Genomic DNA, 16,844 nt, shown 5'->3' with positions numbered 1-16,844 from the left:
GGAAAATTCCTTCCCGACCCCAAATATGGCGATCAGCTAAACCCTGAGCATATGGGCAAGATTCAACAGCCAGATACCCAGGAAAGAATTCTCTGTAGTAACTCAGATCCCACCCCATCTAACATCCCATCACAGGTCATTGGACCTATTTACCATGAATAGTTAAAGATCAATTAATTACCAAAATCATGTTATCCCATCATACCATCTCCATAAATTTATCGAGTTTAATCTTAAAGCCAGATAGGTCTTTTGCCCCCACTGCTTCTCTTGGAAGGCTATTCCAGAACTTCACTCCTCTGATGGTAAGAGACCTTAGTCTAATTTCAAGTCTAAACTTCCCAATGACCAGTTTATATCCATTTGTTCTTGTGTCCACATTGGTAATGAGTTTAAATAATTCCTCTCCCTCTCCTGTATTTATCCCTCTGATATATTTATAGAGAGCAATCATATCTCCCCTCAACCTTCTTTTAGTTAGGCTAAACAAGCCAAGATCCTTGAATCTCCTTTCATAAGACAGGTTTTCCATTCCTTGGATCATCCTAGTAACCCTTCTCTGTACCTGTTCCAGTTTGAATTCATCCTTCTTAAGCATAGGAGACCAGAAGTGCACACAGTATTCCAGGTGAGGTCTCACCAGTGCCTTGTATAACGATACTAAAACCTCCTTATCTCTATTGGAAATACCTTGCCTGATGCATCCCAAGACCGCATTAGCTTTTTTCACGGCCATATCACTTTGGTGGCTCATAGTCATCCTATGATCAACCAATACTCCGAGGTCCTTCTCTTCCTCCGTTACTTCTAATTGATGCGTCCCCAGCTTATAACTAAAATTCTTGTTATTAATCCCTAAATGCACAACCTTGCACTTCTCACTATTAAATTTCATCCTATTACTATTACGCCAGTTTACAAGGTCATCCAAATCTTCCTGTATGATTTCCCGGTCCTTCTCTAAATTGGCAATACCTCCCAGCTTTGTATCATCTGCAAACTTTATTAGCACACTCCCACTTCTTCTGCCTAGGTCAGTAATAAAAAGATTAAATAAGATTGGCCCCAAAACTCATCCCTGAGGAACTCCACTGGTAACCTCTCTCCAGCTTGACAGTTCACCTTTCAGTAGGACCCGCTGTAGTCTCCCTTTTAACCAATTCCTTATCCAACTTTCAATTTTCATATTGATCCCCATTTTTTCCAATTTAACTAATAATTCCCTATGTGGCACCGTATCAAACGCCTTACTGAAATCTAGGTAAATTAGATCCACTGCGTTTCCTTTGTCTAAAAAAATCTGTTACTTTCTCAAAGAAGATCAGGTTGGCTTGGCACGATTTACCTTTTGTAAAACCATGTTGTATTTTGTCCCATTTACCATTGACCTCAATGTCCTTAACTACTTTCTCCTTCAAAATTTTTTCCAGGACCTTGCATACTACAGATGTCAAACTAACAGGCCAGTAGTTACCCGGATCACTTTTTTTTTCCTTTCTTAAAAACAGGAACTATGTTAGCAATTCTCCAGTCATAAGGTACAACCCAAGTTTAAAGATTCATTAAAAATTCTTGCTAATGGACTTGCAATTTCGAGTGCCAATTCCTTTAATATTCTTGGATGAAGATTATCTGGGCCCCCCGATTTAGTCCCATTAAGCTGTTTCAGTTTCGCTTCTACCTCAGATATGGTAATATCTACCTCCATATCCTCATTCCCATTTGTCATGCTACCATTATCCCTAAGATCCTCTTTAGCCTTATTAAAGACTGAGGCAAAGTATTTGTTTAGATATTGGGCCATGCCTAGATTATCCTTGACCTCCACTCCATCCTCAGTATTTAGCGGTCCCACTTCTTTCTTTGTTTTCTTCTTATTTATATGGCTATAGAACCTTTTACTATTGGTTTTAATTCCCTTTGCAAAGTCCAACTCTACTTGACTTTTAGCCTGTCTCACTTTATCCCTACATGTTCTGACTTCAATTAGGTAGCTTTCCTTGCTGATCCCTCCCATCTTCCTCTCCCTGTATGCTTTCTGCTTTTTCTTAATCACCTCTCTGAGATGCTTGCTCATCCAGCTTGGTCTACAACTCCTGTCTATGAATTTTTCCCCCTTTCTTGGGATACAGGCTTCCGATAGCTTCAGCAGCTTTGATTTAAAGTAATCCCAGGCCTCCTCTACCTTTAGACCCATAAATTCTTCAGTCCAATCCACTTCCCTAACTAATTTCCTAATTTTTGAAAGTCAGCCTTTTTTAAATCAAAAACCCGAGTTGCAGATTTATTTTTGTTAATCCTTCCATTCAGTTTGAACTGAATTAGCTCATGATCGCTCAAACCAAGATTGTCCCCTACAACCATTTCTTCTATGAGGTCCTCACAACTCACCAAAACCAAATCTAAAATGGCATCCCCTCTAGTTGGTTCAGCAAGTACTTGATGAAGGAATCCATCAGCTATCGCATCTAGGAAAATCTGAGCCCTATTGTTATTACTAGCACTCATCCTCCAGTCTATACCTGGGAAGTTAAAGTCTCCCATGATCATGCAGTTCCCATTAGTATTTACTTCATTAAAAACATTAAAGAGGGCTTTACCCATATCTAAATTAGATCCCGGTGGTCTATAGCACACCCCAAGCACTATCACGGGGAGGATCTACTAGTTTTCTTCCCCAATGTAATTTTTGCCCAGACGGACTCTGTCTTATCCATTGCATCGCTTCTTATTTCTTTACATTCTATCTCATCATTGATATACAATGCTACTCCACCACCTTTACCTTTATTTCTGTCTTTCCTAAACAGCACATACCCTTCAATACCTGTAGTCCAGTCATGACTAGTATTCCACCATGTTTCTGTTATCCCTATAATATCTGGTTTCACTTCCTGCACCAGTAGCTCTAGTTCCTCCATTTTGTTACCTAGGCTCCTCGCATTGGTGTACAAACATCTTAATTTTTGCTGTTTGGCCTCGTTCACATTCTGTACCCTACTAGGCATGGTCATTCTACAGCCAGTATAACCTATTAGACTGAAATCCACACTGCCCTTCCTCCTTATATACATTCTCCTACCCACGGCTGTATCCTTTCTTACTTCGTCGTCTTCCCTCTCAATGCTAAAATCCGGCGTGGAGATTACCTGGACATCTCCCAACCATCTCCCCCAAATTCCTAGTTTAAAGCTCTCTTTATCAGTTGTGCCAGCCTCCATCCTAGAAGTCTATTTCCTTCCCTACTCAGATGAAGTCCTTCCCGAGAGAACTGTCCTCTGTCCATGAATGCCTCCCAGTGGCCAAACATCCCAAAGCCCTCCTTATAGCACCACTGCCTAAGCCATCTGTTGATAGTCATAATCTTGTCACATCTTTGTTGCCCTTCTCTAGGAACAGGAAGAATCCCACTAAAAATCACCTGAGCCTCGATTTCCTTAAGCATCTTCCCCAGTCTAGCATAGTCTCCCTTAATACTTTCCAGCGAGAATTTAGCTGTATCATTTGTTCCCACATGAAGGATAATTAGGGGATTCTTTCCTGCTCCCTTTAGGATCCTTTTCAACCTCAGGTCTACATCCCATATCTTAGCACCTGGAAGACAGCACACCCTTCTATTCTCTGGATCAGCTCTGGTTACAGGCCTGTCTATTCTTCTCAATAAAGAGTCCCCGATCACATAGACCTGCCTTTTCCTGATGATGGTGCTATTCTCCAGTCTATCCCCTGTTCCCTCTGGCTGCAAGTTCTTTCCATTCCTAGAATGGAAACCCCAAACAAGCACCACAATAGACACTCCCCTGTTTACAACTCTGTTTGCTAGCTCCTGTGCCACTGCAGCTGTCTGTGCCACTGTCTGACTGGCTGGCTGGCTACCTTTATAGGACCCCTAGTCAGAGAAGCCCCGCCCCCTAATCAGGGCTCAGCTTCTCTCCCGGCACAAAGCACCTACAAGCCTTTACACATACAAATACAAAACCAAATACAAATACCTTCTCTTCCAACAGAACACCCACTGAAACTCCCGTTTACAACTCTGTTTGCTAGCTCCTGTGCCGCTGCACCTCTCACAGAGGTGGAGTTATTAAGGGTACGTCTACACTAGAAATGTAAGTTGACCTATATTAGGTTGACTTAAAGCCACAACAGTAATTACTGCCATGGTGCATGTCCACACTGCCCTCCTTGGGTCAGTGGTGCGCATCCTCACCAGGGGCGCTTCTGCCGACCTAAGAGGGGCAGTGTGGGGAGCTGAGAGGTGGGTCTCTCAGCTATGTTGGCAGCTCCCTGCCAGGAGCCCTGCAGCCCCACAGGCTCCCAGTGGGCTGCCCCCCTTCCACTCCCCATTCCCTGCTGGGACTGGAGAAAGCCACCTGCGGCTTCTCACCCCCAGAAAGCATGGTCCAGCTGCTCTGGCTCCTCCCACCCCACCTTCTCCCTGGGGGGCAGGGCAGCATCGGCAATTTCACAGCTTGGTGAGCCATTAAATTGACAAGGCTGCCCATCTGGTGGGGCGCTGGGGGGACGGTGGAGAAACAAGTGGGGCTCCCACCGTGAAATTGACAAGACAGCCAACAGCCAACGTAAGGGACACAGTGTCTAACAGACACTGCATCGCCCTAACTACACCAACATAAGGCTTACGCCTCATGGAGGTGGAGTTATTATGTCAATGTAGGAGGGCACTTACATGGGCAGGAGCAAAGCTGTAATGTAGACACTGAAATAATTAGGTCGACATAAACTGCCTTATGTTGACATAACTGTGTAGTATAGATCAGCCCTCAGTTGACATAGCAAGCAAGTTACGACGGCAGGAGGGACCTTGTAGTGTAGACACTGACATTATTAGGTCTATGTAGGCTACCTTACATTGCCCTAACTCTGTAGTGTAGACCAGGCCTCAGAGGTCCTACAGCAGGATCAATCCTTACCCATCTTCTGAATCCATAGCCCAAGGGAGACTCGGGTGGGAGGACCTCACAGGCAGTGTCTTCTTGCTCGATCCACATGCTCCCCTAGCAGCTTAGGCAAATGACTGCATGCGTTTCAAACTCTCATGGCCAAATGTTAAAGTGGCAAGAGGTAGGATGGTGCAGTGGTTAGGACACTAGCCTGGGACTTTGGTGACCCTGTATTCAATTGCCTACTCTACCAGAGGCTTCCAGTGTGACCTTGTTTAAGTCACTTAGTGTCTCTGTGCCTCAACTCCCCACTGGTAAAATGCTACTACCTCATGGGCTGTTGTAAGGAGAAATCCATTAAAGATTAGGAGGTGCTCAGATACCAGAACCATAGAAGAACTTTAGAAAAATAAGTGGGGAGGCTTATTTTGAAGTTCTATAACTCTAAGTTGACATCTTTCACCCAATTTTGTCACTAGAGTGTGTGTACAGCCTTCCCTAGTGTTCTGCTTTCACAAAGCTTCCAGGTGATGGACAGGAGCTAGTTTGAGCTGATCTGTAATAAAAACGAGATGGGATTCTGTGTGTTGGTTGTCTCTCATTGTCTGACAGTCTGGAGGCTCTCAGGTTACAAAACAACAACTCTTGCATGGTTGCTCATAGTTGCAAAATCCCTTTAATAAACATTTCCATTGATAGTGCACATATAATTATGAGCCCAGTCCTCGTTGTAGTGAGGCCAATGAGTTTTGCCATCAATTTTAATGAGAGCAGGAGCAAGCCTAATCACATTGATCTTTTAATACACAGTATTACTTTGCTATCAGAAATCATGATGACCAAAAATGATCTAAGATTTACCTACAAAAAATGGGTTAAATTATGTAAATTTATGTAAATTTATTTAAATTATGTAGAGTAAAATGAATGGAATCTTCAATATAATCACATAGTGAGTAACAGCATTATCTTATTACTGTAACCCTTGTCACTCCTTGTCCCATCCTCCGATTGTGTGGTACTGTCATTGGTCATGTCACGTTTAAAATTAGATTGTGAACTCTTTGAGACAGGGATAATTTCCATGTATCCATTCTATAAAGTATATATGTATAAAGTCTTTGGACTCGAGCATCTTAGAGGCCTTGTACTGGGCCTGTACAGAGGAGAGAATTTCACCGTGGGACACACTTAGGGGGAGTGTACAAGTAATCTGTAATAACAAGAAGAAAATAAGGAGATGTAAGTACATTAGCATGAAATCACTGGCTGCTTTTGACCTGTGTAAGCATGTACAAAAGATGATGGACCAAACTCTTAGCTGGTGCAAACTGGCAGAGTTCCATTGTCCTCTCAGTTTTCACCAGCTCAGGTATAATAAATAAAATAAAATAAAGCTCATACAACTGCCTTATTTTTTCAGCCTGACAGCAAAAATGGAACAGAAGAGAACATCCCAACAGAACTGCACAGGCAGAAGCGACAGGGTATGTCAACACTGGCATTACAGCAGATTTCCTTTAGGTAGCAGGGGAACAGGGCTCTTGGGTCATTCCTAGACATAGCAAGTGGCAATGATCAAGCATGTGAATCACTGTGGTGCAAAACTGTGGCCAATCAAAGATGAAAGTGTCTGAACACATTTTACTATGTAGCTCCTCCCCTGAGGAATGGCTTATGCCACCTCCCTTTTCTATCGTTGGTCAATTGGTGTATAACTCTACTGCACATTAAGGGCATGTCTTCGATACAGCCCTAAGTCGAACTATGTTCAGTTGACATACAGCCACCGCACTAATTAATTGATATCCACATTCCCCTCCTCATGTCGGTGGGGTGTGTCCACATCAGGAGGGCGTCCACCAACTGAAGAGAGGCAGTGTGGGGGCGCTGAGAGCTCTTCATGTAGCTCCTTGCCTGAAGCCCAGCTGCCACCCTGGCTCTCGGCTCCGTAAAACCTCTCATTAGCTCTTGTTAAATAGCTATAGACAGCACAGGGGCTAGTCTGGAAGTCTTCAGTTATTATCATACACCCTCACACATCCATCCTTTTTCTTTTTAGTAGCTGCCCTTGGCCCTTCCCCTGTGGAATACAAGGTTGACATTGAGATCATTTCTACAGATTCATCTCTCTTGGAATCCCTCAAAGATTATTTCAAGAATCTTAGTTTTCCAGTCATAATAAACACCTCAATAAACATTTCAAGCCTCAATGTTACTACAGGTGAGTAGGTCGCTCTTCTGATGTCCTGCACAACACAGTGGCTGGTCAATAATATGATTGCCTTCACATTTTCACATAGCGATCAGTAAACACGTAACACTGACAGACTCCACTTGTCAGAGGGCAGGATTGAACCTGAGACCGTTGAAGCTTAGTATATGAGCCTCTGCTGCATGAATTAAAAGCCATATGGCTCTTAGCTAGCTAAGGCTGTAGCAGACTCATCTATCTCTAGCTGGGCTAGTGCCACTAGAGGGGGACAGAGCCTGGGTTACAAATCCAGAGCTGTCTCTGTTACCTACTGAGTGGGAAGGACTCAGCAAGACAGAAAAAATCATAGATAACAGCACTTTCTGGTCTTTGCATTCCACACCTCTCCTTCTTACAAAACACTGATATTAGGAGAGGCCTGAATGCTTCTCAGTGCCGAAGGAAGGGAGAGAGCCTGAGAAACCCTCTGCTAAAACGTTCTGCTATGCCTTTATTACCACAATAATAATAGCAGTCTGATTTACTTTTATGTTTCAGGAAGCTGCAGCGCTGATTTTCAAAGTGTTTACTTCCCTCTAATGACATTTGGAATGTAAATCACTCTAAGAGGCTATGCTTTGTCCCTAGCATGTGGACACACAATTCATGGGCTAATTTTCTTTCTGATGTAATTCCAAAGGACATTATTAAAGGGCAAAGAATTGAAGAACCTTTATTTTCCCACTTGTTGTTATACAAAATTGCAGCTATAGAGTATTCTGAATAGTTCAAATATGAAACAATATACAAACACCTCATGTATTTACAATAGTTCAGGACCTGATTTGTTTTTAATTTAAATCTCTGATCCAGGAGCAGTGGAAGGATGTGCGTACTGGTTCTAAACACGTGTGTTCATCTTGCCAAGTGTTTCTTGTCTGTGAGCTAGTTTATTCAAAACATTTTGTCAATACTTCATGCTATGTCATTGAAAGTTAACTTTGATTTACCAGCCAGTGTCTCATAAACAGTAAGAAAATGGGTTTATGTTGTTTGAAAACTAGGACTTAAGATTTTAGATGATATGAAGTATATGTGTCTACAGCATTTTTCTGATAGTGCCCTTTGAAATGACGCTGCATTCTAATGTTCAAGATAGCAATCAGAATGGGATCATTTTATGGTTCAATATCTCACTCGAAAGAAACACTACAACACGTTATTGAAACCTGTTTAGATGCTATACGGTGTTTGTTTTTAGCCCAGTAGTTTGTGAAATCTCTGACTGCAAAACTATCCTTGCTCTCATAGATCAGCAGGGCTATTTCAACACACTGATCCAAGACTAAACACAACAAACCCAGGAGTTTGGAACAGGGTAATTTTCAGTCCATGCTCTATATTTAAAAGAAAACTCTTAGCCCTGCTCTACACTAGAGGGGAGGAGCGATCTAAGTTACGCAACTTCAGCTACGTGAATAATGTAGCTGAAGTCGATGTTCTTAGATCTACTCACCACGGTGTCTTCACTGCAGTGAGTCGAAAGCTGACGCTCTCCCATTGACTTCGCCTGTGCCTCTCATTCCTGTGGAGTACCGGAGTCGACAGGAGAGCGCTCGGCGGTCAATTTATCATGTCTAGACTAGACGCGACAAATCGACCCCTGCTGGATCAATCGCTGCCCGCCAATCCAGCGGATAGTATAGACAAGCCTTTAGAGTAATGAATCAAACTTAGCCCCTAATGAGAGTTCACCACCTCTTATTTAGCTGCTCATGATTCATATAACTGGATTTTCAGGGCATCAGATACTCAGGCTTCTATCTTGCTAGTGAACATCTAAGTTGCACAGCATATTGTATAAACTTTTGCATACACATCCAGTAGAGTAAATATACTTAAGGGAAAAATGTTGGGCAAAATATTATGAATAACGCATCATTACCACAGACTTTCTATTTTATACTAGTATGCAGTCTCACCAGTAATAATGAGACCCATTGTTTTTGTGAAAGTGGGTACGGATGGCCAGCTGCAGTGTGCAGTGCCAAGTCAATCTGTCCTAGTACCATCCCAACACAAGAGGAGACCTGTGACTGTATCACAGAGTTGCCTTCTCAAGGACCCTATTGTCAGCTTCAGCCTGGAGGTAAGTTGTGCTTAGTAGCATATGGTATGAAATTTAATCAGGAGAGAGAGTGATCTTTACACATCAGTGGGGCTGGCTAAAATGTGACTCATGGACCAAGCACAATACTTTGGGGCCTACTCTAGCTGTTATTTTTAATAGGAAAGTGTTTCCTGTGAATTACATCTCCCAGCATGCAAAGCTCCATCTTGATCCAAGTGGCCCCATTCAGATCACGATGCAATCTTGTCAACACTCATGATTGTATCATGAATCTCAAGCTATTTAGTGACAGGTTTTAGAGGGGTAGCCATGTTAGTCTGTATCAGTAAAAACAACGAGGACTTCTTGTGGCACCTTAGAGACTAACACATTTATTTGGGCATGAATATATATCGTTATATCCCATGAAAGCTTATGCCCAAATAAATTTATTAGTCTCTAAGGTGCCACAAGGACTCTTCATTCTTTTTAGGCTATTTAGTGTTTTTCTTATAGTTCCAGCTTCTCGCAGCAGGTGATTATGTGGTAATGTCAGCTTTCATTACAAAAATAAATTTGTAGTCCTTGTGGTTACAGAGGAAAGCTTGAAAATGAGACCAGAGTATGCCCTAAATGCTCAAAAAACCCAGAAGGCAAACAAGAAGAACCCAATGTTTATCTATAAATTTAGCAGAGGGATAAATACCGGAGAGGGAGAGGAATTATTTAAGCTCAGTATCAATGTGGACACAAGAACAAATGGATATGAATTGGCCATCGGGAAGTTTAGACTTGAAATTAGACAAACATTTCTAACCATCAGAGGAGTGAAGTTCTGGAATAGCCTTCCAAGGGAAGCAGTGGGGGCAAAAGACCTATCTGGCTTCAAGATTAAACTCGATAAGTTTATGGAGGAGATGGTATAATGGGATAACATGATTTTGGCAATTAACTGATCTTTAAATATTCATGGTAAATAGGCCCAATGGCCTGTGATGGGATGTTAGATGGGGTGGGATCTGAGTTACTACAGAGAATTCTTTCCTGGGTATCTGGCTGTTGAATCTTGCCCATATGCTCAGGGTTCAGCTGATTGCCATATTTGGGGTCGGGAAGGAATTTTCCTCCAGGGCAGATTGGAAGAGACCCTAGAGGTTTTTCGCCTTCCTCTGTAGCATGGGGCATGGGTCACTTGCTGGAGGATTCTCTGCTCCTTGAAGTCTTTAAACCACGATTTGAGGACTTCAATAGTTGAGACATAGGTGAAAGGTTTATTGCAGGAGTGGGTGAGTGAAATTCTGTGGCCTGCGTTGTGCAGGAGGTGAGACTAGATGATCATAATGATCCCTTCTGACCTTAATATCTATGAATCTTTCTAAATTTCATGATTTGTAAGCCAATCTCATCTCCAGATTCAGAATAACCCCAAAGTTTGGAAATGTTCAGATCCAGGGTGTGGTTCAATCGCTTATGAAAACAGGAGCTATTTGAGATATATGGAGCTATATCTAAGGGCTTGTCTATGTGGGACATTACTGTACTGCAAGCCAAGGTGTAAATCTAAAGTGTGTCAGTTTGCCCTTTTTCTCATGTGTATACTGCTACAGCACACTGCAAACCCTGGAGGACACTTTGACTTATTATGCTTTACACATAGTAGTAGCCAAAGTGCATGTCAGTGCACTGTAGCAGTGTCCACACAAGACATTGCTATGCAGCAAGCTAATGTGCGGTAGCTTCACACCCAAGCTTGCTATGCAGAAACATCCCATGTAGACAAGTCATAGATCTGAATTTCAAACATTCCAAAGGTTCAGGTATGTCTGGATCCAGAGTTCTGTTTGGGGCAGGCCTCACTTTGAAAGAATTTGATTGTGAATATTTTCTTGTTGAAAGTAGTTTTGTTTTCTTGCTGCAGGCATTCCTACCATCACAATAAAATTTTCAGTCAGACTTGGTATCGTTTTCCAGGATGCTCTCAGGAATTCCTCTTCTGAACTGTATAAGACATACAAAAAAGACTTGGAAAATGCAGTACGTCTTTGGCTTTTAAAAACAATCTAATTTGCAGAACCATTGTCTATACAATCCGTGGGCTGTTCATGTCCAAATGAGTGCGGGTTGCTTGTGGGATGAGTGATGGGAACATCTTTAGTAGGTAGGTGGGAAAGAAGGAAGACACTACTGCACTGGTTGATGCTAAGGGAGTTCGCAACAAATCTGTAAAATGTACAAAAGACCAGCAATCAGGGAACATACTCTGGCTTTGGTCAGACATAATAATAGTGAAACCTAGCTCTTATCCAGCCCTTTTAATCTGTAGATCTCAGAGCACTTCACAAAGGAGGTTGGCGTCATTATGACCATTTTACAGATAGGGAAACTGAAGCATAGAGAGATGAGGCGTCTTAGCCAAAGTCACACAGAAGCAGAGCTAGGAATAGAAAATAGGTCTTCTGAAACCTAGTCCAGTGTTCTATCAGCTAAGCCACTCTGCCTGCCCTTGACATACGTATGGTGACTGGTAATGGATGATAGCGACTTTCACATTTGATGTATTCTTCTGGTTTGGATGCTCCCTAGCTTGGTCCAGTGGCAGAGAAGGGGGCCAAGTCCCAATGTCCCAATCCAGAATAACACAAAGTTTGAAAGAGTTCAGAGCCAGGGCTTTCTTCCAATCCCTTATGAAGACAGAGGCTGTTTGAGACATTCAGCTCCAAATTCTCATTTGCATTTCAAACAGCCCAGTGGTTTGGGTGTGTTTGGATCCAGAGTTTTATTTGGTGCAGGGACTGAATGTTGTTTAGTGGCTTATAGAAGTCAGTTAATGGTCTCTCATCGGGGAAGCCCATGTCTCCACCTCTGTGCTGCTATTTTTAGGCATGGCAGCATGGGTAAAGCTTATAGGCACCGACTCTGTGGGTGCTCTGGGGCTGGAGCACCCATGAAAAAAACAGTGGGTCCTCAGCACCCACCAGCAGTCTTCCGATCAGCTCCTCCCTCCAGAGCCTCCCGCCCGCTGGCAGCCCTGCTGATCAGCGCTTCCCCCTCCCTCCCAGTGCCTCTCGCCCGCCGCTGTCAGCTATTCAGTGGCGTGAAGGAGGCGCTGGGGAGTAGGAGTAGGCATGAGAGTGGGGCACGCTCAGAGGAGGGGACAGAATGGGGCAAAGTGGGGATGGGAAGAGGTGGGGCCAGGTGGGGGCTTGTAGGAAGGGGTGGAGTGTGGGGGCTGGGGCAGAGCGGGGGATTGAGCACCCCCATCCCTTCCCCTCCCCATAGCTTAGAAAGACAGTGCTTCTGGTAAAGCTAGCAGGTGTGCCTACTGAAGCTGCAGTCATGTCTCGGATTGCAGTGTAGAAATATCTGAAGTCAGCACTGAGCCAGTGCCCCGGTATGGTGCTAGGAGACACTGCACTGCTACGGTGCCATCTTTCAGAAGAGAGATAAAATGGAGGTCCCAGTGAATGAAAGGTCTAATGAAACTTTTCACAAGAGTAGAACTATTAATTCGGGTCAAATTCCAGTCTGGGCAGGTACCTTCAGCCTCCCTACAATGGTGGCCTACAGTTTCAGTTGGAGAAGTTGGTGTTCTCTTCTCCTTCTGAAAAGCTTGGTATAGTATTGCTGGTGCCAAGTGATGGCATTTAATAGAATGTCAAATTATTCGTATAGGGCCAGGAAGCATGGCCCAGTGATTAGGGCGCTATCCTGAACCTGGCTTCAAGTCTCTGCTCTTCCACAGACTGCCTGTGTGACCTTGGGCAAGTCACTTAGCACCTGATTTTTTAAAGGTATTTAGGCTCCTAAAAATGCAGGTAGGCCCCTTTCAGAAGCACTTAGGTGCCCAACTCCCATTGACATCAGTGCTTTTGGAAAGACTACTAGGCACCTATCTGCACCTTGAGGAGCCTAAATACCTTTAAAGGTCTGGCCTTTAGCTTCTCTGTGCCTCAGTTTCCTGTCTTTCCAATGGAGATAATAGCACTTGCTACCTCATGGGGTTGCTCTGAGGATAAATACATTAAAGAGTATGATACGAGAGTAATGCAGGCCGTATAAACACATAAGGCAGATAGAGAAGGCCAGTTCCTGCTCCCATTGGGAATCTATGGCAAAATTCCTATTGACTTCAATTATGCAGATCTACAGTAAAGTGGTTATAGGGATCTTTCAGGATAACGGGCACTAAAAATGTCAAATTATTTGTCCTCATGATAATCTCCATCACAGAGTGTAAGTGAAAAGAGCCTCGGGCCCACTGTATCAGAGCTTACATTCCGCGTTCCTATTTGCTGAAATCAAGTCCGCTCTTCAGTTACCTACAATTGACTTCCAGCAAAAATGTCCAGGGTTCAAATGGAGCAATATATTTCTTCCTTTTCAGTTTACGGCTAGCTACAAATCTTTGCCTGGCTTCGTATCAGCAAGAGTCACCGGTTTCAGGTAAGGAAACCGCCTTTGGATTGTTTTTCTTTTTCAGAAGATGTGAGCCCTTCTTTCTTCTTGTTGTTTTTCCCCCTTTCAGGAGACACAAAACGAGGCATAGGAATGAGATGGCCCCCAGTTACTGTGGTTGGAATCCATACACAGCACTGGGATAACAGTATGACAGGCCCACTAAAACACAAACAAATGGAATTCCCCAAAATGAGTGTGAATACGAAGCATTGTGGGTGAAATTCATCCCTGTGCGGATGTCTGTGTAGCACTTTAGCTCTCAAAATAGGGCCAAATTCATCCATACAACTTGTGCTGGCCCTCTGCACCGGAGTGAATTTCACCCAATGGGAGGCAGAAGGTAAATAAACTTGTAAACATCTCACAGAGAGGTTGTGGAGATTCATTAGTTAATGGGTTGGTCACAGATCTGAGTATAGGAAACATTACCTAAGTGCCAGGCATTAGTACATTCTTGAATCAAAACTCTTTTTTTAAATTCTTGGCTCTGTTTAGGGCTGGAAGTCTTATTGTGGACTATGAGATCAAAGCTGCCTCAGCAACATTCACCCAAATTGAAAGTGCCAGCAGAAACATTCAGCACTCGCTAGATGCATCATATATGTTAGACCCTGATTCATTAGAAATAACAGGTAAGATTTAAGCTCTATTATGCATGCTATGAATTTGCTTTAAAGTTTGTGAACAATTGTTTGTAATACAAACAATAACGGTAACAATCATTTGTAAAGGTGTCTAACACTACTGAACGCTTGAGACCAGACTTTCAAAACAGCTCAGCTCCCATGGAGGAAATGAACAAGCCAGTTGTCCTACACTGTGCTGCACTGCATCTCCTATTGACAACAAGACCCCTTTCACCATAGCAATGAAGCCCAAGCTAGCCTCTCCCAGAGAGATAAATTGAACATTGTATTGTTCATTGCAAGGGGTCAATGAGGCAAGACATGACAAACCAAGGCCCATCGGAATTGTGGCTGCTCAACATCTCAGGCCCCAAGCACCTGTCCACTTTTTGCACATTGCAAATCTCACAGCTCCTGTAATGAGAGCTGAGGTTTGCACTAGTGCTCTTGGCCAGAATTTCCACTCTGCTGTTGGGCAGCGTGTTATGCACCGGTCATCTGCATAACTGATGCCCTGCACCCCAGAGGTGGCTGCATATCATTGACACTGAATGTGTATAATTTGTGAAATGCTTTGAGATGGGAGGCGCTAGGTAAATGTAAGCTGAAGTAATAAAATAAATAAATAAATAATACTACAGGTTTCTCTTTGCCTTTCCAGGTCAAACCAACTTCTCTGTGTCCCCTGAGGACCTTTTCCAGGGGGATACAGTAATAATGAATTGTAAGACACGGTTGGATACAGGGAACGTGACCTGGTATCATTCTGGACATGTAATCTTGAATAGCATCCGGCATTCAATACGTACAATAACTATAGAAGAAACTACAAAGTCAGTTCTGGAAATTACCAATGTTACACAGAATGATACTGGTACGATTGTCTCCATCTTGCAAAATTTGTATATGGAAGTGTATTGTTTGCAATAGGCAAAGGAACAAAGAAGAATGCAATGATTCTATTTATTTAAAACAAAAGGGCAAATGCACCTTTCCCCCCATCATTTTCCTATGACTTTCTTTAATGAATCAGCTTCTGAATGGTGATGCCAGCATAGTGCATTTATTATATTATAATAAAAAGTAACAGCTTAGAGTTCCATAGCAAACGAAATTGTTAATGTTTGTAGAGCCCTTTGAAAAGAGGTGATATATTAGAGCTCAGTATTAAAAAGCCAGGTAACATGGACTGCAGTGGGAGCTAGGTCTAGTGGGTGAAGAGCTGAATCTATTTTTCATTGCTTTAGGGGACTAAGGCAGAATGAGTTCTCATCAGTAATGTTGTATTTCCTTTACAGGTCCTTATACTTGTGTTTTCATGAGCAGCAATGTGGACTACACACTGTCATTTAAAGCAACACAAAATATAACAGTAGCTCCAATAAACATTGTGCAATCAGGGGACACTGAAGTTGTATGTAACGGTACCAATGTATCGCTGAGCTGCTGCATTGATGGAAATATACAGTCCTTTACTACTGACTGGAGACCAAATAGAGCAACAAATATTTTGGGTAAGACAGAAAATATTCAGTCTCACATACTATGGGCCAGTTTTTTCCTAAATCTCTCCTCCTAATTTGCAGCTAAAAAGAGGCACATGCAGCTGTTTCTTGCACAAAGGGGCCATATCCTCAGGGACTCCCCAGATGCTTAGACTACAAGTCAGTGGGTGCTGTGCCAAGCCAAGATGAAGTTCCCACTTGCATTGTCTTAGTGCCACTGTAGCCATTGCCATGCACTGTTAGAGCCGCGTGAGGGCTGCTCTAACTTCTGCCACCCCATAACTGCCACAGAGGGCTGGAAACCTATCCCAGGATCAGTACAGCATGCTGATATCTAGTCATCTTTCAGAAAGTGCATCTCCCCCTTTTCCTGCTTTGTTGACAGCAAGGTGGGTATGAGGTGTATAAGTCCCTTTATTGGTTGTCCACAACTTCAGAGTCATTCTTATACTGAGAGTACCTTCCATGGGCCATGTACTCAGCTTTGGCAAGCGAACAGTGTGGCACAAAACAGCTGCAGCACAGCTAAAGATTGGGACCAAAACCCCACATGCAAGTGTGAACTGTCCTGTGCAAAATGAATCATGCTTGATATTAAAGTTCCATTTCAAATGGATTTATAAATAATGAATAGACGTGTATAGCATAAGCATGCTACAGACATCAGCAGAACATGGTATAGATTTTTATAAGCACATCAGTAGATGGTGTTATAAATGGTTGTAAGTCTTAAGCAACTAGTTGCCCTTTTGGACTCTATAACAACCTATAGTAAAAGAGTAACCAGTTATTAAAACACCTATTAATCATTTACTAGCCATTTATTAACTGTATATAAATGGAACTTTAATATGAAGTATGACTGCAAACTAAGTAACTGTTAATGCACAAAGGTACATAAGAATGTCCATACTGGGTCAGACCAAAGGTCCATCTAGCCCAGTATCCTGTCTTCTGACAGTGGCTAATGCCAGGTGCCCCAGAGGGAATGAACAGAACAGGTAATCATCAAATGATCCATTCCCTGTCGCCCATTCCCAGCTTCTG

At 42.9% G+C, this 16,844-nt stretch overlaps 1 protein-coding gene across 4 annotated transcripts in view; it reads left to right on the top strand.

The window, feature by feature from the left end:
* ADGRF5 (adhesion G protein-coupled receptor F5) overlaps nt 1–16,844 on the top strand; it is a 76,966-nt gene that overhangs the window by 31,070 nt on the left and 29,052 nt on the right. For all 4 annotated transcript variants that reach the window (XM_038395922.2, XM_043510151.1, XM_038395921.2 and 1 more), the window contains 8 exons: nt 6,328–6,391; nt 6,967–7,128; nt 9,068–9,247; nt 11,127–11,242; nt 13,593–13,651; nt 14,162–14,298; nt 14,954–15,166; nt 15,591–15,806. In XM_038395922.2, the coding sequence (XP_038251850.1) occupies nt 6,328–6,391; nt 6,967–7,128; nt 9,068–9,247; nt 11,127–11,242; nt 13,593–13,651; nt 14,162–14,298; nt 14,954–15,166; nt 15,591–15,806 (1,147 nt within the window). The remainder of the gene's footprint in view (nt 1–6,327; nt 6,392–6,966; nt 7,129–9,067; nt 9,248–11,126; nt 11,243–13,592; nt 13,652–14,161; nt 14,299–14,953; nt 15,167–15,590; nt 15,807–16,844) is intronic.

Source organism: Dermochelys coriacea, chromosome 3, assembly GCF_009764565.3.
Source record: "Dermochelys coriacea isolate rDerCor1 chromosome 3, rDerCor1.pri.v4, whole genome shotgun sequence".
NCBI classification, from domain to species: domain Eukaryota; kingdom Metazoa; phylum Chordata; order Testudines; family Dermochelyidae; genus Dermochelys; species Dermochelys coriacea.
Note: the sequence above shows the minus strand (reverse complement) of the source record. Positions and strands in the feature narration are given on the sequence as shown.